Raw genomic sequence first — 23,756 nt, 5'->3', positions numbered from 1 at the left:
AGTACCTTTAGGATTTCACAGGTCATTTTGCGACATTTAGTTTCATGACTACTCCTCGCGGTTTAGGGCCCCTAAAATGCCAGGGCAGTATAGGAACCCCACAAATGACCCCATTCTAGAAAGGAGACACCCAAAGGTATTCCGTTAGGAGTATGGTGAGTTCATAGAAGATTTTATTTTTTGTCACAAGTTAGCGGAATATGACACTTTGTGAAGAAAAACAATTCAAATCAATTTCCGCTAACTTGTGGCAAAAAATAAAATCTTCTATGAACTCACCATACTCCTAACGGAATACCTTGGGGTGTCTTCTTTGTAAAATGGGGTCATTAGTGGGGTTCCTATACTGCCCTGGCATTTTAGGGGCCCTAAACCGTGAGGAGTAGTCTTGAAACAAAAATGACCTGTGAAATCCTAAAGGTACTCATTGGACTTTGGGCCCTTTAGCGCAGTTAGGGTGCAAAAAAGTGCCACACATGTGGTATTGCCGTACTCGGGAAAAGTAGTATAATGTGTTTTGGGGTGTATTTTTACACATACCCATGCTGGGTGGGAGAAATACCTCTGTAAATGACAATCTTTTGATTTTTTTACACACAATTGTCCATGTACAGAGTTATTTCTCCCACCCAGCATGGGTATGTGTAAAAATACACCCCAAAACACATTGTACTACTTCTCCCGAGTACGGCGATACCACATGTGTGGCACTTTTTTGCACCCTAACTGCGCTAAAGGGCCCAAAGTCCAATGAGTACCTTTAGGATTTCACAGGTCATTTTGAGAAATTTCGTTTCAAGACTACTCCTCACGGTTTAGGGCCCCTTAAATGCCAGGGCAGTATAGGAACCCCACAAATGACCCCATTTTAGAAAGAAGACACCCCAAGGTATTCCGTTAGTAGTATGGCGAGTTCATAGAAGATTTTATTTTTTGTCACAAGTTAGCGGAAATTGATTTTAATTGTGTTTTTTCACAAAGTGTCATTTTCCGCTAACTTTTGACAAAAAATAAAATCTTCTATGAACTCACCATACTCCTAACGGAATACCTTGGGGTGTCTTCTTTCTAAAATGGGGTCATTTGTGGGGTTCCTATACTGCCCTGGCATTTTAGGGGCCCTAAACCGTGAGGAGGAGTCTTGAAACGAAATTTCTCAAAATGACCTGTGAAATCCTAAAGGTACTCATTGGACTTTGGGCCCTTTAGCGCAGTTAGGGTGCAAAAAAGTGCCACACATATGGTATCGCCGTACTCAGGAGAAGTAGTATAATGTGTTTTGTGGTGTATTTTTACACATACCCATGCTGAGTGGGAGAAAGATCTCTGTAAATGGACAATTGTGTGTAAAAAAAATTAACAAATTGTCATTTACAGAGATATTTCTCCCACCCAGCATGGGTATGTGTAAAAATACACCCCAAAACACATTATACTACTTCTCCTGAGTACGGCAATACCACATGTGTGGCACTTTTTTGCAGCCTAACTGCGCTAAGGGGTCCAAAGTCCAATGAGCACCTTTAGGCTTTACAGGGGTGCTTACAATTTAGCACCCCCCAAAATGTCAGGACAGTAAACACACCCCACAAATGACCCCATTTTGGAAAGTAGACCCTTCAAGGTATTCAGAGAGGGGCATGGTGAGTCCGTGGCAGATTTCATTTTTTTTTTTGTCGCAAGTTAGAAGAAATGGAAACTTTTTTTTTTTTTTTTTTTTTCTCACAAAGTGTCATTTTCCGCTTACTTGTGACAAAAAATAATATCTTCTATGAACTCACTATGCCTCTCAGTGAATACTTTGGGATGTCTTCTTTCCAAAATGGGGTCATTTGGGGGGTATTTATACTATCCTGGAATTCTAGCCCCTCATGAAACATGACAGGGGGTCAGAAAAGTCAGAGATGCTTGAAAATGGGAAAATTCACTTTTTGCACCATAGTTTGTAAACGCTATAACTTTTACCCAAACCAATAAATATACACTGAATGGGGTTTTTTTTTATCAAAAACATGTTTGTCCACATTTTTCGCGCTGCATGTATACAGAAATTTTACTTTATTTGAAAAATGTCAGCACAGAAAGTTAAAAAAATCATTTTTTTGCCAAAATTCATGTCTTTTTTGATGAATATAATAAAAAGTAAAAATCGCAGGAGCAATCAAATAGCACCAAAAGAAAGCTTTATTAGTGACAAGAAAAGGAGCCAAAATTCATTTAGGTGGTAGGTTGTATGAGCGAGCAATAAACCGTGAAAGCTGCAGTGGTCTGAATGGAAAAAAAGTGGCCGGTCCTTAAGGGGTAGAAAGACTGTGGTCCTCAAGTGGTTAAACAATACCAGTTGCCTGGCAGTCCTTCTGATCTATTTGGCTGCAGCAGTGTCTGAAACACACCAGAAACATGCATGCAGCTAATCTTGTCAGATCTGACAATAATGTTAGAAACATCTGATTTGCTGCATGCTTGTTCAGGGTCTGTGGCTAAAAGTATTGGAGGCAGAGGATCAGCAGGACAGCCAGTCAACTGGTATTGCTTAAAGAGGCACTTAAGTGTACTAAAAAAATGAGTTTTCACCTGGGGCTTCCCTCAGCCCTCTGCAGCTGATCGGTGCCCTCGCCGTGCCTCTGCGATGCTCCAGTCCCCGGCGGCGACCACTTCCGGTTTCGCTGTCAGGACCCGACAGGCATGGGAACGCGAGTGATTCTTCGTGTTCCCAGCCAAAATATCGCCCCCCTATGTTGCTATTATGGCTAGGAGGGCGCAATAGCAGCATAGGGTGCGATAGTTTAGCTGGGAACGCGAAGAATCCCTCATGTTCCCAGCCTGTCGGGTCCTGACGGCGAAACCGGAAGTGGTCGCAGCCGGGGACTGGAGCATCGCAGAGGCACGGCGAGGGCACCGATCAGCTGCAGGGGGCTGAGGGAAGCCCCAGGTAAGTAAAACTCATTTTTTTCTAGTACACTTAAGGTTCACTTTAACCACTTGAGGACCATAGGCTTAGAGAGTACATTTGAAACCGGTAGACTTGGGCGCAGGATACAGCGGTATATAGCTGATCCTGCTTCTGCACAAGTCCGGGCCGATTTAATTACTATTCCCCCTCCAGGCCGCCATGGATAGTGGGGGAATGAAATAATTCGGCTTCCAGCGATTGCTGGAGGCCGAATTATTATGTTTTTAAGCAACCTCGGCTCCGTCTGCTGACGGCTCCGACGTTACTCACTGAGCGCCGCTATAGACTGAATCCCTTTATAGTCTATGGCGGTGCCGGCTGCGCCCAAATCTAGCAGCGCTGAAAAGCACTGCTCCGAGGCTTAGACCCCTCCTAGTGACCAGGCTATTTTTTACAATTTAGGCCACTGCAGTTTTAAGGGCTCTCTGCAGGGCAGTACAACTCAGCACACAAGTGATTCCCCCTTTTCTGCCCACCAACAGAGATATCTGTTGGTGGGTTCTGATTGCTCCCCCAATGTTTGTTTATTTATTTGTATATGTATTTATGTATTTTTTTAAAAAATAAATATACCTTTTTTTCATATTTTTTTAGCCCTCCCTCCCCCTGCCAGCCAATCACCTCAATCGGCTGTCATAGGCATCAGCCTTTGAGAGCCGATCGCTCCTGTGTCTCCGAGTGACACGGCTGTCCCCATTACATCACTGACGTAGATCGCAGCACTGTACAGTGTAAATAGATGGCAGTTTCGCCTCCTAACAGTCTCCTAGCAGCGATCGCCGCTGGGAAACTGATAACAGAGCAGAGCTCCGACATTCAAGCAGAGATGCGTGCATGATCTCCTGCAAAACAGGACTTGATGCCAATTGGAGTTATGCGGTCCTGGGGGCATGACGCAGTCGTTAGGAAGTTAAAAGGAAATAAATATGGCAGCCTCCATATGCCTCTTGCCAGGGCCGGCCCTAGACTTTTTGCCGCCTGAGGCAAATTTTGAAAAAATTGCCCTGCACCAATCCCCCCCCCCCGCCTCCCTCGCCTGGTTCCCCCGATCTGCGCTCCCCTCCAGCTTTAAATGGCGAATAAGCATCGGACAGTAAGAGGCACGGGCGGGGGATCACTCACCTTCCTCGTTCCAACGTGCGCTCCACTGACGTCACTTCCTGCAACGCCGGCCACGTACAATACAGTGGGCGGCGTTGCAGGAAGTGACGTCAGTGGAGCGCACGTTGGAATGAGGAAGAGGAGAGTGATCCCCTGCCCGTGCCTCTTACTGTCCGCTGCTTATTCGCCGTTTAAAGCTGGAGGGGAGCGCAGATCGGGGGACCCAGGCGAGGGAAGGGGGGGTCCGACCCCGCTCCCCACCGCTAGCCCCAATACCCCCGTCCTGCCCGCTACCCCTCCAGCTCGGCGGCCGGCCCCCCCCCGCACCCACGGACGGGCGGATGCCGCCCCTAGAAATTTTCCGCCTGAGGCAAAAGTTTCACCCTGCCTCATGAGCGGGCCGGCCCTGCCTCTTGCTTCAGTTGTCCTTTAGGCCTCCTTTCCACGGACTGTTGAGCTGTGTGCTCAACAAGCAGTTACCAGGCAGAAGTAAGCAGTTATCATGCAGAAACAAGCAGTTACCAGGCAGCAGTGAGCAGTTGAGAGAGTTTGAGAGGCATTTCACTGCCTATCAACAGTTCATGGAAAGGAGGCCTCAAGCCTCTAATGCAGAAGACCTAGGTTCACATCTCAGCTCTTCCTGTTCAGTAAGGCCTCTTTTCCACAGACTGTTGAAAGGTAGTGAAATGCCTCTCAGGGCTGGAACCCACTAGAGCGATTGTTTGAGCGTTTGGGGAGCGCTTTCCCTAAACGCTCTGCCAATGTAAATAAATGTAACAAATTCCACAGTAGCGATTGCGATTAGCAAAATCACAATCGCAGGACATGCAGCATTTTGAAAGAGATTGTGCTTCAATGTAATGTACTGAAGCGCTGGCAAATCGCTCATGAATCGCTACACATAGCGATTTAAGTGTGATTGCAAACTGTAAATAAAATTATGATACATTGAAAGGACCAATCAGAATTAAAATCACTAATCGCAAATCGCTACACAATCGCTGGCAAAAAGCTTACACTTTTTAAAATCGATCCCAAAAGCGCCGGAAAACGCTCATGAAATTGCTTACAAATTATTAAAAATGCTAGCGATTGTACTAGCGATTTGCAATTTGTAGTGGGTTCCAAGCCTCAGACTCTCACAACTACTCACTGCTGCCTGGTATCTTCTTGTTGCTGCCTGGTAACTGCTCACTGCTGCCTGGTAACTGCTCACTGCTGCCTGGTAACTGCTCACTGCTGCCTGGTATGGAGCTTTTTCAAATCACTAGCAATTAGAAATCGCTCCTAGTGGGTTTCTGGCCTAAGGCCTCCTTTCCACTGACTATTTAGCTGTGTGCTCAGCAAGCAGTTGCCAGGCAGCAGTGAGCAGTTACCAGGCAGCAACAAGCAGTTTCCAGGCAGCAGTGAGCAGTTGTGAGAGTTTAAGGCCCCATACACACTTGCAAAACGCAAAACGCTAGCGCTTTTGTCAGAGTTTTGCTCAGGCGATTTTTGGCATTTAATGGGAAAAAAATCGCCATTCACACCATTCACGATTTTTACCACGATTAGCGCTTCTATAGCACTAAACGCGATCGCCGGAAGATCTCCTGAAAAGGGTGCAGACTACAAGTTTGTGTTTGGCGATTTGCGTTACTCGCCAGTGATTAACACAAATCACCCAAGTCAGAACGGGCCCATGGGGTATTATTGCACTAGCGCTTTAAAAAGCGCTAGCGCTTGAGCGGTTTGCCGAAATCGCTGGCAAAATGCTCAAGTGTGAATGGGGCCTGAGAGGCATTTCCCCTCCGTGGAAAGGAGGCCTAACACTGCTACTGCCTACTGAGTGCTCCCTAGTGGCTGCAGCTCAAGTGCTTTGAGTCCGCCGAAAAGTGCAATATAAGGCCTCTTTTCCACGAACTGTTTCTAGGCAGTGAAATGCCTCTCAAACTCTCACAACTGTTCACTGCTTCCTGGTAACTGCTTGTTGCTGCCTGGTAACTGCTCACTGCTGCCTGGCAACTGCTTGCTGAGCACACAGCTCAACAGTTCGTGGAAAAGAGGCCTAAATGTTATTTTGTCTTGTCTATTGCAGTTTACATTCATTATAATGCATGCATTATGTAAAGCAAGCCGAAAAATAGATTTTTTTTTCCTTTTATAAGGTAGTTAGTGGATATAGTGTATGTCTGTGTACACATGTGAGATAGAAATCTTTGGAAACCAAACGATCAATAGCTGATCAGCAGATAATCATTGTAAGGGCTGGAACCCACTAGAGCGATTTTCTGAGCGTCTAGGGAGCGATTCAAACTGCTAGCGATTTTCCTAAATGCTCAGCTAATGTTAATGGATGGGCCAGATTCCACTGGAGCGATTGCGATTACGAAATCGCAAAACGCAGGACATGCAGCATCTTTTGCGGTTAGCGTAAGCGTTTCTGCAATGTAAAGTATATAAACGCTGGCGTAATCGCTCATCAAAACCTGCACAGAGCGATTTTGCTAGTGTTTTGAAGTTACTGCACACTGTAAAAAGATAAAAAATTATTGAAAGAACCAATCAGAATTAGAAACGCTAATCGCTACACAATGGCTGCCAAAAACCTTACACTTTTTAAAATCGCTACCCAAAAACGCTCATGAAATCGCTTACAAAATGCTCATACAAAACGCTAGCGATTGCGATTAACGATAACGATTTGTAGTGGGTTCCAGGCCTAAAAAAGTTTACAAAAGACCTCCAAAGAAAGATATTTCTCTCTCAAATCCATTCAGGCAGATATGTTCTGCTGACAATCGTTCTTTCCACAGGGATATTCTTAACCTATGTGTGCACAGCGCAAGTGAAAGGGTAGGAACACACTAGGCACCTGGCTAATCTATTCTGGGGCACCACCTGTACCTGGCTAATCTATTCTGGGGCACCACCTGCACCTGGCTAATCTGTTCTGGGGCACCACCTGCACCTGGCTAATCTATTCTGGGGCACCACCTGTACCTGGCTAATCTATTCTGGGGCACCACCTGCACCTGGCTAATCTATTCTGGGGCACCACCTGTACCTGGCTAATCTATTCTGGGGCACCACCTTCACCTGGCTAATCTATTCTGGGGCACCACCTGTACCTGGCTAATCTATTCTGGGGCACCACCTGCACCTGGCTAATCTATTCTGGGGCACCACCTGCACCTGGCTAATCTATTCTGGGGCACCACCTGTACCTGGCTAATCTATTCTGGGGCGCCACCTGTACCTGGCTAATCTATTCTGGGGCACCACCTGCACCTGGCTAATCTATTCTGGGGCACCACCTGTACCTGGCTAATCTATTCTGGGGCACCACCTTCACCTGGCTAATCTATTCTGGGGCACCACCTGTACCTGGCTAATCTATTCTGGGGCACCACTTTTACCTGGCTATTCTATTCTGGGGCACCACCTGTACTTGGCAAATCTATTCTGGGGCACCACCTGCACCTGGCTAATCTATTCTGGGGCGCCACCTGTACCTGGCTAATCTATTCTGGGGCACCACCTGCACCTGGCTAATCTATTCTGGGGCACCACCTGTACCTGGCTAATCTATTCTGGGGCACCACCTGCACCTGGCTAATCTATTCTGGGGCGCCACCTGTACCTGGCTAATCTATTCTGGGGCACCACCTGTACCTGGCTAATCTATTCTGGGGCACCACCTTCACCTGGCTAATCTATTCTGGGGCACCACCTGTACCTGGCTAATCTATTCTGGGGCACCACCTTCACCTGGCTATTCTATTCTGGGGCACCACCTGTATCTGGCAAATCTATTCTGGGGCACCACCTGCACCTGGCTAATCTATTCTGGGGCGCCACCTGTACCTGGCTAATCTATTCTGGGGCACCACCTGCACCTGGCTAATCTATTCTGGGGCACCACCTGCACCTAGCTAATCTATTCTGGGGCGCCACCTGTACCTGGCTAATCTATTCTGGGGCACCACCTGCACCTGGCTAATCTATTCTGGGGCACCACCTGTACCTGGCTAATCTATTCTGGGGCACCACCTTCACCTGGCTAATCTATTCTGGGGCACCACCTGTACCTGGCTAATCTATTCTGGGGAACCACCTGTACCTGGCTAATCTATTCTGGGGCACCACCTTCACCTGGCTAATCTATTCTGGGGCACCACCTTCACCTGGCTATTCTATTCTGGGGCACCACCTGTACCTGGCAAATCTATTCTGGGGCACCACCTGTACCTGGCTATCTATACTGGAGCACCTATAGCTCTCTGCCTACACTATGGCCTCAATTCATAAAGCATTACCGCATGCGGTAATACTGAAAATAGCAGACTTTTCCGAGCACGTAGCAATGTGTCAATTCATAAAGGCTGTTACCGCATGAAAAGCTACAATTACCAACCAGGGAGATAAATTACCGCCTTGGCTGTAGCTACCTCCAACACATGTCAGTAAATTGTCAGTAAATGTCAATTCATAAAGCCTTCAACAGTCGGTAAGCCTGACGATAGTTACCGACACCTCTGGTGAAATCTTAACAAGTTACTGACAACTCTAGTGAGGTGTTAACAATGCAAAGTGCAGGGAGCCGAAGTCTGTGTGAGTCATCTGTGCAGAGAGCCATCTGTCTGAGTCATCTGTGCAGAGAGCCATCTGTGCAGAGAGCCGTCTGTGTGAGTCATCTGTGCAGAGAGCCGTCTGTGTGAGTCATCTGCGCAGAGAGCCATCTGTGTGAGTCATCTGTGCAGGGAAAGTCTGTGTGAGTCATCTGTGCAGAGAGCCGTCTGTGTGAGCCATCTGTGCAGGGCAAAAGAGAGATATTGCCACACTGCTCTACCTCTCAATGGGCTGCAGTAATTTACCGACCTTCAAAAGCAGCTGGGAAAATCTTTATAAATTAGCACACAGACCGGGAGTGCGGTATTTTCCCTCCCAGATTTTTTTTATCGCACTGCTTTTTATGAATCGAGGCCTATGACATCGGTACTTGGCTACCTATACTGGGGCACATATACCTCGCTACCTATACTGGGGGCACTTGTACCTTGCTAACCTATACGGTGGGCACCTATGGCTGGATACCTATACTGGGGGTACCTATGCCTTACAGAGTGTGTGTAAAGTTAGGTAAGGGCTCATTTCCACTACACGCAGTGCGATCATCGTATCGCACTGCACCTCAACTAAACTGCCGCCAATGTAAGTCAATGGTAAGTCAAGTGTTTTCATTGACGCAAATTACACGACGCGATGCAACGCGGGGGAAATTATGGATAGCATGTTGCATATTTCCACATCGCGCATCCGAGTCCCAATGGCCGCTAACAGGAAGCCGCATGATGCTACATGCGGTTGTTCGGATGGTAACTGGAATTACTTGTGGCGGGATGCGAGGTGATGCGGCGTTCACATTGCAGCACAGACTCCGGTGTAAATAGGCCCTAAAAGAGTATATTAACATTACGTTAACAGCGAAAAAAGTTCAATAAATGTTCGGTACTAATGTGGAATAAGTGCATAAAATACAGTTTTTGCAGAAAATCCCGAAATCCAGCAGACACAGTTCTAAGCCTAGGGTTCTTTCACACTAAGATGTTGCATTTGAGGCGACGTTAAAGTCGCACAACGTGCCCCTAACGCAGCGCATGTAGGTTATAAAATTGGACGTTATTTTGTACTACGTTATGTGGGTACTTATCCGTTAGCCGGGCGCATCCGACAGGTGGCGACAAAACTCCACCAGATTTACATCTTTCCTTACTATCCATGTCGGCCTGGAGGGGGAATAGTAATTAGCTCCACCTGCCGGATGCGCCCGGCTAACGTAAAAGTACCGTTATGTGTCTCTTGGTGCGCCGTTTTCGTCGCATACTGATGGAACGAAAACGGCGCATGCGTTACATTTAGGCTACTTGCAGACCAAGACGTTGCATTAGGTGCCACGTTAAGGTCGCATAACGTGCACGTAACGCATCGTTTGGTGCTGCAGGAGAGGTCGGTAGAGTGAGCCGCGTTAGGCGGCTCTATCCCTATAAGGTCTCCCAGAGTGGCGCTGATTGGCCGGCGGGACCATGTGATGCGGAGCGAGACACTCCGCATCACGTGGTCCCGCCGGCCAATTAGCGGCCGCCAGTGCAGTGAATATTAAGTAGCCATGTGCGCGGCTACTGTAGCTGGCTCTCCCCGTCTCCTCTCCGCCCCCCACTGCGCATGTGCAAACAGTCTAACGCGGCTATAGCCGATCTAACGCCGTAGCATGCTGCACTCTCCCGACAACGTGCAGCGTTACATGTAAAGCAACGTGGGCTGTGTGAACAGCCCACTTGTGTTACATTGCTGTGCGTTGGGGGAGCGTTACAGACGCACTAACGTGCGCCTGTAACGTCCCTGTATGGAAGCAGCCTTAAAAAAAAACATAACATTACTGAGCATGTGCAACACACATAACGCAGCAAATGTATTGCTAAACGGCACAGCATGCAGCACTTTCTAAATATTGCTACACGTTACACACAATGCAACGTGTGCACTGTGAATGTTGCACAGATTTTGCATTGCTGTGCGTTAGTCTGCGTTGGAACATTTTCTAACGTTCGACTTTAACGTCGCACTGTGAAAGAGGCCTAAAAGCTCTATACTACTTCTGATCAGATGTGATGTGAAAAATAGCGGCAGGTACTTACAGGAGATAGAAAATTGGTAATTAACGAGAAAACAATGCACTCTTTTTTCATTAACCCCCTTGGCGGTATGAAAAATTCCGCCAGGGGGCAGCGCAGCAGTTTTTTTTTAAATTTTTTTTTAAAAATCATGTAGCGAGCCCAGGGCTCGCTACATGATAGCCTCCGGCGATAGGCGATCAGGAAATCCCGTTCAAAGGATTTCCTGGAGGGCTTCCCCCGTCGCCATGGCGACGGGGCGGGATGACGTCACCGACGTCAGCGACGTCGGGACGTCATTGGGAGACCCGATCCACCCCTTGGCGCTGCCTGGCACTGATTGGCCAGGCAGCGCAGGGGTTTGGGGGGGGGGGCGCGCCGCACCGGATAGCGGCGATCGGGCGCACGGCGGCGGCAATCGGGGTGCTGGCGCAGCTAGCAAAGTGCTAGCTGCGTACAGCAAAAAAAAAATTATTTAAAACGGCCCAGCAGGGCCTGAGCGGCACCCTCTGGCGGCTTACCCCGTGTCACACACGGGGTTACCGCTAAGGAGGTTAAGGCTCGTTTCCACTATAGCGAATCTGCATGCGGTGTCCGCATGCGGATTCGCATAGGCAATGCAAGTGGATGGGGCCGTTTCCACTTGTGCGGCTGCGGGAGCGTTTTTTTGTGCGGCAGAAATCTGCACGGCAGAGCCGTCAGATTTCGCGTGCGAGAGGAATGCACGCGATTCGCCGCTAATGCTTTTAATAGGGAAACCGCATGCGGGTTGAGCATGCGGTTTTGCCGCGAAGTCGCATGCGATTTCGCATAGGTAAAATGTTAATTTACACAGGCAGTGACATGGTTAAATTCGCAGGTACTTATCCGTTAGCCGGGCGCATCCTCTAGGTGGCGACAAAACTCCACCAGAGTTACATCTTTCCCTACTATTCATGTCGGCCTGGAGGGGGAATAGTAATTAGCGCCACCTGCCGAATGCGCCCGGCTAACGGATAAGTACCAATTCGCACATACTCTTACCTATGCGGAATCGCATGCGAAATCGCGGCAAAACCGCATGCAGAATCGCACCCGCATGCGATTACGTCCGCGGTGGAATGCAGGCGACAACAACACTGGAAACGAGCCGTAAAAGAACTATTTTTAATGCACTTAAGTCACCATGCTTTTATCGGATTTGTACTGTATTTTTTACGCAACTGTTAATTTCAGGTGGAAAATATTGTGAATTTTAATATGGTCTTACCGCAACCGGTAATTTACTGACCTGTGATTAATGAATGCGGTAACTCGTGGACAATGGAGGCCAATATGAATTCATATTGCATGCAAGCAAGTTTTTGGCATCTCATTGTCCAAATCTAGTTGTAAGTCGTTATGCTCTGGGACAGGTTCTCCCCCTCCCTTTCTTCACCAAACTTTTTCCTGCAGAGCTGTGTATGTTTTGCATTTGACCCCCATTATTCTCAGCAGGGCTAATTGTGGGTTCATTAATAGGACGTAATGAGTTTCTGGATAAACTGAAAACATGAACTGGGAACTAGGAAAAGGAACACTGTTTTCTATGACTCTGCAACATTTTAGCAACCCAATAATATAATTTATATTGTTGTGTAAATAACTCCTTGTCGGTACTTATGCGTTAGCCGGGCGCATCCGGCAGGTGGCGCTAATTACTATTCCCTCTCCAGGCCGACATGGATAGTAGGGAAAGCTGTAACTCTGGTGGAGTTTTGTCGCCACCTAGAGGATCGTCTTTTTCCTTGTGCGGAAATAAGCGTTGTATTTTTTGTTGTAGAGTAGAACAGCAATTCCAACATCGCGCAGCACTAGGAGAAGAAGAGAACATTGCTGCAGTAATTGCCAGTTTATTGGAGGTATTACGGTAAATGCCAAGCAGCCAATGAAGTGCAGCTTATGGAGCCAGAGCACTATTTAAACCCGTTCAAGAAGTCAGTCTGATATGCCGTTTTGTTTTTAATTTCGACGCTTTGTTTTTAACTTCGACGGTCGGGTTTTAATTTCGCTGTTTGTTTTTAATATTGTCGACGTGTATTTTTAACTTGCTATGGCTGCCTTTGGATACAGTACTCCAGGTATGAGACTCTTCTTACGTCTGAATGCTTTGTATGTGTATAGAGCCACTTGTAGTTTTGCATGAGTATAATTTGCAGATCCCACTACTAGATACTCAAGTGGCTGGGTATTCTGGTCTTTGAGAAATAGACCAGTAACTCATCTGGGAGTGCAGGCAGGCTTATACATAAACGTGCTGCTCATTGGGCTCTGGCTTACTAGATTCCCCTATCCTTCAATGAACTGAGCTTCTTTGACAAGCTTTACGTGCCACTACCTTTTACTAATAGAGAGAGGGATGCAGAAGCTTTGTAGCTGCTGAGCTGCACTTTGGCTCACGGCTCATAAAAAATCAGGCTATTAACTGACCACTCTTTTATAGTTCAGCTGTTTTTTTTGGGGGGGGGGGGGGTGGAGGCAAAACATGCAGACACTTGGAGAACATACAAAACTGTGCTGATAGTGTCCAAGTTGGAATTTTGAGCTGGGGACCCAGTGCTGCAAGGCGATAGTGCTAACCACTAAAGGTGGCCACTAATGATCCAATCTTTTTCATCCAATCTCTGTAGTAGAAGTATAAACTGGGTGAATATATTGAATACTATAGGCAGCCCCTTATATTACACAAATCTTAAGATTGCATGAAAAAGATAGGCTCATGGCCACCATAATGCTGGTTTTATGCTGGGAATACATGAGTCAATCCGGCGGCTCGATTAGCCGCTGGATTGACTCCCGCCGCGTCCCTGCCGCCGTCTGCATTGATTCCCGCTCGTCCCCGTGGGCGCTTCCTTATCTTCCTCTCGATTCCCAGCTATTGTCAGCCTGTGGGGAATCGATCTGGCGGACCTGTCGGAAATTATCAATCGAGCCATCAGCGGCTTGATAAGGGTGCATCGACCTGTATGCCCAGCATTACACCATACAATTTTCTGTAACGCTGGGCATACACTGTTTGTTTGAAATTATCAATCAGGCCGCTGATCGCTCGATATTTCCGGCCTGTCCGATACCCTGCCGGATCGATTCCACACTCGATACCGGAGGGGAGAACAATGGGAGCAAACGAAACGCTGACTAGAAGCGCCAACAGGGACTAGCAGGAATCGATCCGTGGTGACGCGCTGGCTCGATACCAGCGCATTCTTGAGCCGTGTATGCCTGGCATTAGGTTCTTCTGTTAGATTTTTCTGTTAGAATGCATAATTAGATTTTCTGTAGAGCATGGTCATTATCTCTGGTGCATTGTCTTCTGGTTATCTCCTGCTGAGTAGAACAATCGCTAATTGCTTGGCAGATCGTAAGATAAATTTCCAATATGTTGAACTTTATCTGGCAGGTAAATCTAACAGAAAATTGCATGGTGTAAAGCTGGCCATACGCTGGCCCGATTTCCTGCCAATCGACAGCAGATTCAACCACTGGGATCGAATCTGCTGTCAAATAGTTTGCGCTTAACGCACTGGACCAATTGATTTCCTCCTGATATCAATCGGTCCGATCGCGCCGTGCGGGAAATTACCGTCGATCGCCTGCGGGTAGGGAGCGTGTCGCTTGCGGCATACGATTCGGGACATTTCGACGCATGTATACATTACCTGAGGCTGGCTCCCGGGCATCCCGTCCGTCACTGCTCCCGTCATGGCACCTCCGGCATCCTCGTGTAACTTCCGCTGTCATGCTAGTGACAGCGGAAGTACAACTATTTGAACTTCCGCTGTCACTGGTGTGATAGCGTAAGTTATATGCGGATGCCGGAGGTGCCACATGACGGGGACATCACGCCCGGGAGCCAGCCTCAGGTAATGTATGCCCGGGGGGGGGGGGGGGGCAGGCGGCAGCAGCTGAAGCTCAGCAGATTGTGAATCGGTTTCAGGCTGAAATCGATTCACAATCTGTTTGCAGTAAAGGCAGCCATACGATCCCTATCTGATCAGATTCGATCAGAGAGGGATCTGTCTGTTGGTCGATCTGATGGCAAATCAACCAGTGTATGGCTACCTTAAATCCAGCATAATACTGGGCATACATGGTAGGATTATTCCTTATCAATCGAGCCGCTGATGGCTCGATTGATGATTTCCGACAGGTCCGCTGACCCGCCAGATTTCCCGCGGGCTGGCAATAGCAGGGAATCGCGTGGAAGATAGAGTGCCCGCGGGGACGAGTGGGAATTGATCCAGGCGGCGGCAGTCGATCCGGTGGCTAATCGAGCTGCTGGGTCGACTCGTGTATGCCCAGCAGAAGACCCTGTGCTGCCCAGGAATGAAGCCTCGTTTCTGTATCTACGGTAATTTCCAAAAGCTTTACATGAGATGTATGTTGAGGTAAATTCTGATGTCTTCTGTCCACTGTCATGAATTAAGTAGGGGATACAAAATATCTGAGAAACAGAACTTAAAGAGACACTGAAGCAAAAAAATTATGAATTGGTTGTGTAGTAGGGGTAATTACTAGAGCATTGGCAGCAAAAATAATTCTCATTTTTATTTTCCGTTATAAACTTTTTTTTTTTATAACATTGCATCATTCTCTAATACTTTTCACATTAATCAGCATTCTAAAAGTTTTTTTTGCAGAACAGGTAGTGAACTTTTGACCTGTCCTGAACGGTTTTCTGCAAAAGAGAAAAATACAGTTGAGTACCTAACCAGAAGTCAGAGCTCTCCACGACTTTCAAAGTCGCAGAATAAATAATGTGCAATAAAATATGCTCTAATCTGTATAGGAATCCTAACTCAGTGAGCAGTTAACACACTTGTGCTGCTTGGAAAAGAGACTAGCTAAAACTTGCAGTTTATGTGAAATTGTATTGTAAAACATCAGTCATGTTTGATGCTCAGAGTTGGGAATAATCATCCTGTCTTGGTTTCTATAGATCCCATGGAACCAGAGGAATGTGTGCAGTGCCCATATGACAAAAACCACCATATTCTCCACAGCCGGTTCCCTTATCACTTGGTGAAATGCAGAGAGGTAGGAATGACTAACCTGAGTATAAACCATTTACTCGATATTTGAAATATGAAAGGGCAGATGCAAACACTTCTACCAGTGGTGTTTCTGTTCACCTAAACTATGGTTGATGTGGGACCAAAGACTAATGCTAGTTACACACTAGATAAGAAAGATAGTTTTGTTTTTTTTTTGTTTTTTTTCTCATATCTGATTACTTTCAATCGTTTTACCACTTGCTTTCTCAGTGTATGGAAATTGATAAGAGAATTGAGCGGGAAAAATAAAACTGAAAATCAATTGAAATGGTAGAATCAACCAAAAAATGTGTACCTAGCATAATGGTTGAAGTCACTTGCCTTAAGCCCCATCCATGATACAATTTTTTTTTGTGCAATTTGATTAAATAAAAATGATCAGTAGTGTGAACAATTTGCAATGACATTCAACCACACAATCTGCCTCCTGATCAGACATGTCGGATTTAATTAATCAATTTCAATCCAATTGCACAAAAATTGTATGGTGTAGATGGGGCTTAAGATATGATGCATTAGATTAAAACTGATCCTCACTTGTAATGGTGCCACATCCATGATTACTGGTATTCAATTCAATGCTTTAAGGATTAAGAAAAACAAGTTTGCTTTCTTAAAACAGAGAATTTGTGATAATTCACGTTGGAGTGAGCTTGAGATGTCTCCCAGTGCAACACTGATGAATATATGCAAATTAACCATTGTACCCTTAGAAGCTAAACACACCTCCAGAACCGCTGGAATGCAGTGATGTGTCAGCTTAATTTGTACAGAGCTATAATAATCCAACATGCATACAGACTGTTTCAGATTGTTTGATCCTCATCAGTGCATGGATTAATTTGGCTCTATGCAGTGGGGCTTGTAACACCGAGAGGTACAGACTAACAAGCCCTACTGCATAGAGCCAAATTAATCCATGTCATGCACTGAGGATCAAACAATCCGAAACAGTCTGTATGCATATTGGATTATTATGGCTCTGTACAAATTAAGCTGACACATCATTGCATTCCAGCGGTTCTGGAGGTGTTTAGCTTCTAAGGGTACAATGGTTAATTTACATATATTCAGCAGTGTTGCACTGGGAAACATCTCAAGCTCACTCCAACCTGAATTATCGCAAATTCTTTCTGTTTTTAAGAAAGCAAACTTTTGTTTTTTCGTAATCTTAGTAAGGGGCCTTTTTAGGACCATTGTAGTCCCTTTACACACTCCAATGAGTTCTGGGTCACCATGAGCTTGCTGGTTAGTCTATACCTTTTAGGATTAAGGGGAGATGCTGTAAACTCCTAATCTTTTGGGAGATTTGTATTGTATGTCATGACTGGTACAAACCTCTAGAGGGCTTCCTTAATCAATACAATGCTATTTCATAGGAGACCTGCAGTATTCATGTTTTGGCTGGTGTGTATACAACAGTGTATCTGCTTATGGGAGTCCAGCTCTTGTTAGTTCAACCTACCATGGCTTGGTAATGGGGAATAGGTCTGTCACTGTCTGCTTTCACAACATATGGGGAGGGTTCTCTGGCAACTGAAAAAGGCATTCCAGTCCTATATGTAGAGCAAAGGATTCAGTGTACCAATGTTTAAAGGGACACTGTAGGGGGGTCAGGGGAAAATGAGTTTAACTTACCCAGGGCTTCTAACAGTCCCCTGCAGACATCCTGTGCCTGTGCAGCCACTCACCAATGCTTTGGCCCTGCCTCCAGTTCACTTCTGGAATTTCAGACTTTAAAGTCTGAAAACCACTGCACCTGCGTTGCCATGTCCTCGATCCCGCTGATGTCACCATGCGCATACTGCGCAGGCCCAGTATGGTCTGTCTGTGCAGTACACTCCTGGTGACATCAGTGGGATTGAGGACATGGCAACACAGGTGCAGTGGTTTTCAGACTTTAAAGTCTGAAATTCCAGAAGTGAACTGGAGGCAGGGCCAAAGCATTGGTGAGTGGCTGCACAGGCACAGGATGTCTGCAGGGGACTGTTAGAAGCCCTGGGTAAGTTAAACTCATCCCCCCCCCCCCCCCTGACACACCCCTTTACAGTATCACTTTAAATGATCCGGTTTCAGAATCACATGATTCATATCTGTATATTGATGATACCAAACCCTACCAGTGATGCCCAGGTGGTTCATTCTGGAGAACTTCTCCCAGTGCACTCTGGGAGACAAGGTGTTACTATCCAGTTTGGAAACCACATAAAACCTTCTGCAGTGATGCACCTGCCAGCAGTGAAGATTTCACCACCTGTGAAAATTCAGAATGTAAATCTGGGGGAGGAAAGTATCTGTCAAGTTTCTAAAGTAATATTGTAAAAATAAGCAACCCTCCCAGAGGTGTTTACTAGCAGTCAATGCTCTCCAAAACTAGAAACTATGTGCAACATACTAGAATCCTGAGAATGTGGGGATGGTACTTGTTCCATACCAGTATGGATAATTAAACATTAGTAGCAAAGAAAAGCTTTTTGTGTATAGTTCTTTTACAACCTTGCATCATTTTGCTAATATTTGCAGATTACAAACTCTGCATTTGAAACTATGAAACAGAGCAGAACTAACGACCCTTTGAACTTCTCTGCAGTGAAATCCTATCTGACGTTGTCTTTCATGGTCTCTGACCTTTAAAGGCAGCCATACACTGGTTGCCAACAGATCCCTATCTAATCTGATCAAAGGGAACTAATGGCTGCCCATATACTGCAAACAGATTTTGAATTTATTTCAGCATGAAATGAGTTCACAATACCTCTCTGCCTGCGTGAGTCCCAGCTGTTCATTCTGTCCGCTGGGCATCTTATCTTTACTTTCTGTAATGTCAATGACAAAGCAGAAGTTCAAACAGTAGAGGGCGTTCTATTGTTTGAACTTCCATGGACAGGAAGTGAAGAAAAGGCCAGCCGGAGAAGGGACAGCATGGATTTGCACCAGCAGAGAGGTAATGTATTGCTCTGTTGGTCAATTGAATGCTGCTATTGACGTGTTTACGACCTACCAGCGATCGAGAGATCTTTCCACTGGGACAAATCAACTGACTTTAGATGGAGATCGGTCAGTGTTTGCATTATCATTTCGATAAGTGATCAAATCTGCTGTTGGCAGAAATTCGATGCAGTGTATGGGCACCTTAAAGTGGACCGAAATAAAATCTATTTTCTAAATTACAAGAGCAGCCTTTTTTTTTTTTTTTTTTTTTTTTTTTTCTGCTGCATGCTGACCAGGGCTGTGGAGTCGGAGTCGGGCAATTTTGGGTGCCTGGAGTCGGGAAAAAATGCACCGACTCCTAATGAATTTGTAACTGTAATTAAAATAGAAAATATGATAAAATGTTCTATTTCTCAGATAATAGTCATTAAAAATAATGTATATATACAGTAATAGCTGTGCTTAGTCCACAAAAATGAAATAAACCAGTCAAAATTAGTTACTTGTGCTGCTTCAATAAAGCAGTCCCCGTATTTTTAAGGTCAGATATACATATCTGATTGTGACTGTATATATGATGTGTACACAGGAATCTCTTATATATACTAAATAACATCTATGCTGTAAGAATAAAGCCTGATGTGTAGCCGTGTCACGAATAGAGATGGTCAATGAGATGGAAATAATTCTGCATTGATGCTGATTTATGCAAATGTTTGCACTCCCTTTGCTGATGAAATCAAATGTGATATGTTATTAAAATTTGGTTTGGTGACTACAAATTAAAGGGTAACTGAAACGGATGAAAAGTTTTATACATACTGGGGCTTCCTCCAGCCCCCTTCAGGCTAATCAGTCCCTCACTGTCGTCCACCACCCGGATCTTCTGCTATGAGTCCTGGTAATTCAGCTAGTCAGCGCTGTCCGGCCGCATGCCGCTCCCACAGCCAGGAACATTCTGCACCTGCGCAATAGTGCTGCACAGGTGTAGTATGCTCCTGGCGGCGGAGTGTGTGCATGCGCACTAAGCCTAACTGGCTCAAGTACCTGGACTCATAGCAGAAGATCCAGGTGGTGGAGGAGGACATCGAGGGACTGATTATCCTGAAGGCGGCTGGAGGAAGCCCCAAGTATGTATAAAACTTTAATTTCATCTGTCTCAGGTTTACTTTGTTACACAGTAGTACTATACTCTACATATGCACTCCCCACAGAGCTGCAGGGAATCCACTGAAAATGCTGTGCACATTGAACACAGAGGTGTTGTCTGTTTACAATCTCCTCATTCCCCTGCAGAGTACCTGCACATCATTCTTACATGTACCCACACTTACATTGCCTAGGGCCTGATAGATGTTCTTTGTTCCGGTTTGTACCTTTTACAAGTACTCTTACCAAGGACTAGTTTTAGTCTAAAGGGAATAAATATAGTAGTCTACATATCCTTCTCACTTCAGTTGTCTTGTAAAATTCCTAAGCGTTGGCAATTAAGAGACGAATTTCATGTTACATACTTTTAATCAACAAAATTGTAATATGCAAATTAGAGGAGGAGGAGTCGGAGTCGGTGGAATCCTAAACTGAGGAGTCGGAGTCGGATTTTTGGACCGACTCCACAGCCCTGATGCTGACGAATATAACATATATTTTACATTTATTGAAGGGACCCCTCCCTTCATTTTATGTTGCCAGGACAGAATCCAGCAGACTGGTGGAGGAGATTAAAAAAAAAAACACAGGCTGCTACTGATGTCACAGGGGAGGATGTCAGCTTGTGTGAGATTTTGCATAGATGCCACTGAGGGAGGGTAGCTGAAGACAAATGCAACCATGATCTAAAACCTCCTACTAAACTCAGAAGTAATGGCTTCCACCTGTATAACCCTAGTTGTGAAAAGCATGCAGTGAAATGCTCATAGGCTTGAAAGAGTTTTATCTTTGTATGTGTCAGTGGTGCAACTAAATATTTTTATTTTGGTTTGGGTCTGCTTTTAAGTGCTTCAGAAAATGGCATTGCTCTGACTAAACTAGTCAGAGCTCAGAGGGTTTTTCATAGATAAGGGAAGTTTCTTAACTCTTCCTATACTGAAAACAAGACTCATATCTGTGCTACTAATGTTCTGTTTCTTAGCTGAAGGGCCACTTCAGCAAAAAAAAGTAGGCAGCAAGTCTTGACAGAACCAGCAGGTTTTGAACCAGTCAATCTCCTTGTGTGGAATTCTCAAAAAAAAATTTCTTGGTTTTCAGAAGCACTTCCAGAATGGCAGTTTAACTGCCAAAACAAGATGCCAGCATCCCTACTTGCACACTATTTTGACAGTTAGTTTTGGCAACTGCTATTCATGAATTGTTTTTGAAAAGCCTGAGCATCTCCAACAAGAACTAGTCCAAAACCTGTCAGATTCTCCCCCCCCCCCCCCCCCCCCTCCCACTGGAGTGGTCCTGAAGTTTCCTAAATGAGGTTTTTACTTTAAAAACCTCAACATAATTGCCCCACCTAAAACACTACATCCCCGTGGCTGCAATGCCATGAATCACCCCAAATTACCTTGGGCACATCATGGGGCCCCTGCATAGAGGCAGAGCTTTTGGCTGCAGCTCTGCCTCTACACGCGTCCATCAGCACGGATCGACGCCTCTTCCCACCCCTGTCTTCACTGGGAGAGGTGGCAATCGGCACTGACCAGCATGGAGGCAGAGAAAGTTGTGTATTTTGCCAGGGGACTTAGGGGTGATGTATGGTTTGCAGCTGCAGGGATGCAGTGTTTTAGGAGGGGCGATTATGTTGGAGGTTTTTAAAGTAAAAATCTAATTTTTAGGAGACTTCAGTCTCTTTAAGCAACTTCTGTTAACTTGTTTTTGTATTGTCGATGTAATACTGAAGTTTGAACAGCAAACGACTAATTCATCAACTGCTTTCTTGTAGAAGAATCCGCAGATAGCAAAAAAATTTTCCACCTGCTTTTACAACGCCCGTCATGTAATGCCTAAAAAAGAGCTTCAAAGGCATCTGCAAACCTGTGAAGACAAGGTCGTTTTGGAGCTACCACTGGGTAAACTGACTGCTTAATTGTATTTATACTGATTATGCATGGGAAAGCTGTTTAAATGGAAAGGGAGGACAGAAGTATCTTTGTATGTTAGTTCTGGTTTCCTTTTAAATCAGAATACTGTTTATTGGCTAATTTTTATAAGGGTAATTAAGCTTTTTGGCTCTGCAGCCCAAACACTGGCAATCCAGCGCAGGAGACTTGGGCGCAGCTGGCGCCACCATAGGCCATAATAGGAATTACGGCTATAGCAGCACACTGAGTAACTTCAGCGCCGTCAGACAGAGCTGAAGTTACTTTTTAAAACCCTTTCGGCCTCCAGCAGTTGCTGGAAGTCGAATTACTTCATTCCCCACTATCCATGGACCTAGAGGGGGAATAGTATTAAACCTCGTTGGGAACTTGTGCAGCAGGATGAGCCATACTGGCTGTATCCTGTGCCCAAGTCTCCCGGCAGCAAATTCTCTTACGCGTGCAGCCTTCATCAAACTTGAATCATGTTTGCTTACAAGCTGTTGGAACAGATGGCTATATACAGTACATGCAACATGAAAAGGTATACATGTTTGTTTTTTTGGCATAAATACATGTCATTAAGATGCCTTAAACGAACCAGAACCTCTAAATGGATGTCTGGCTGTTTAGTAGATTAGACCCCTTGTTTATTCAATCCCTCAGTCTGTTCTGAGTTCACAAGTTTAAAGCAGATCTGAGATGAAAAACTAACAAGTAACTAACTTGTCTATATATCTTATCTAAAGTTTAGATGGTTTACACAGCAAATCTAGCTGTAAACAGTTTTAATAGAATATGATTATTTATTCCTGTGATATGACAGCAGCCATGTTTGTAAACATTACACAGAGGCAGGCTTATCTGTATCTTGAGCCATCAGCCTAATCCCCCCCCCCCCCCTCCTCCCCTCTGCCTCTGAAATCAATGGCTAGTAACACCTCCTCCTGCACAGACTGAGCTCCCATGAGCCCTTGCTACTGCCAAGGCTCTCTGGAAATCTGTGGGTGTGGCTTTTAGTTTATAGGGAATTGTATTAAAACAAAGTATTTGGCTTGAGGAATGCCCTATAAACAATAGGAAAGGAACACAATTATGCAATGTCTAAAAGTTCACCTCGGATCCACTTTAAGCTACAAGCAGAGTGGATGCAAGATTTGTCTAGCCTGTTATGGCACTAAATGTCAACATCTTGCCAGTATAATATTTTTTTTTTTTCTCAGAATGTCCTACACACAGCACCCCAGGATGAGACTTGTTTCCCTCCCCCACCATGGACAGGAAACTGCAAAATAAGAATTTGCATAACAAATAGTCAGCCACATAAGATAATAATCAGTCACTGTACCTCAGGTTAGTTTCCTGAACAGGATGCAGGGGAGAGGTCTCCAGGGGTGCCATCCATGGCAGGGACAGCGGTTTCCAGGTCTCCAAGCAGCACTGTTCAGTGAACTATGATTAAAGAGACTCTGTAACATTCAAAACATCCCCTGGGGGGTACTCACCTCGGGTGGGGGAAGCCTCCGGATCCTAATGAGGCTTCCCACGCCGTCCTCTGTCCCACGGGGGTCTCTCCGCAGCCCTCCGAACAGCCGGCGACTGTGCCGACTGTCATTTCAATATTTACCTTTGCTGGCTCCAGCGGGGGCGCTGTGGCGGCTTTCCATTCCGAACTACACGGAAATACCCGATCTCATTCGGGTCCGCTCTACTGCGCAGGCGCAGGAAACTTGCGCCTGCGCAGTAGAGCGGACCCGACGGCGATCGGGTATTTCCGTGTAGTTCGGAGCCGACAGCCGTCAGAGCGCCTGCGCAGGAGCCAGGAAGGTAAATAATGACGTCACCGCTGCCCGGACTCCACGGAGGGCTGCAGCGAGACCCCTGACGGATGGAGGACGGCGTGGGAAGCCTCATTAGGATCCGGAGGCTTCCCCCACCCGAGGTGAGTACCCCCCAGGGGATATTTTTATGTTACAGTTCCTCT

General features: G+C 45.8%; 2 protein-coding genes across 3 annotated transcripts in view; one reads left to right on the top strand and one right to left on the bottom strand.

The window, feature by feature from the left end:
• The window catches only part of NCKAP1L (NCK associated protein 1 like), a 374,626-nt gene that overhangs the window by 267,025 nt on the left and 83,845 nt on the right, over positions 1 to 23,756 (bottom strand). The window lies entirely within an intron of this gene.
• The window catches only part of LOC137544045 (protein D7-like), a 63,156-nt gene that overhangs the window by 9,888 nt on the left and 29,512 nt on the right, over positions 1 to 23,756 (top strand). Inside the window, exons 1-3 of one of the 2 annotated variants that reach the window (XM_068265111.1) lie at positions 12,513 to 12,806; positions 15,665 to 15,762; positions 21,637 to 21,763. In XM_068265111.1, the coding sequence (XP_068121212.1) occupies positions 12,779 to 12,806; positions 15,665 to 15,762; positions 21,637 to 21,763 (253 nt within the window). In that variant the 5' untranslated portion in view covers positions 12,513 to 12,778. Of the gene's footprint in view, positions 1 to 12,512; positions 12,807 to 15,664; positions 15,763 to 21,636; positions 21,764 to 23,756 lie in introns of those variants that run through there. The other variant, XM_068265112.1, reaches the window with a different exon arrangement.

The sequence above is a fragment of the Hyperolius riggenbachi genome, chromosome 2 (genome assembly GCF_040937935.1).
Source record: "Hyperolius riggenbachi isolate aHypRig1 chromosome 2, aHypRig1.pri, whole genome shotgun sequence".
In the NCBI taxonomy this organism is placed as follows: Eukaryota; Metazoa; Chordata; class Amphibia; order Anura; family Hyperoliidae; genus Hyperolius; species Hyperolius riggenbachi.
This window is presented reverse-complemented; position numbering and strand designations above follow the sequence as displayed.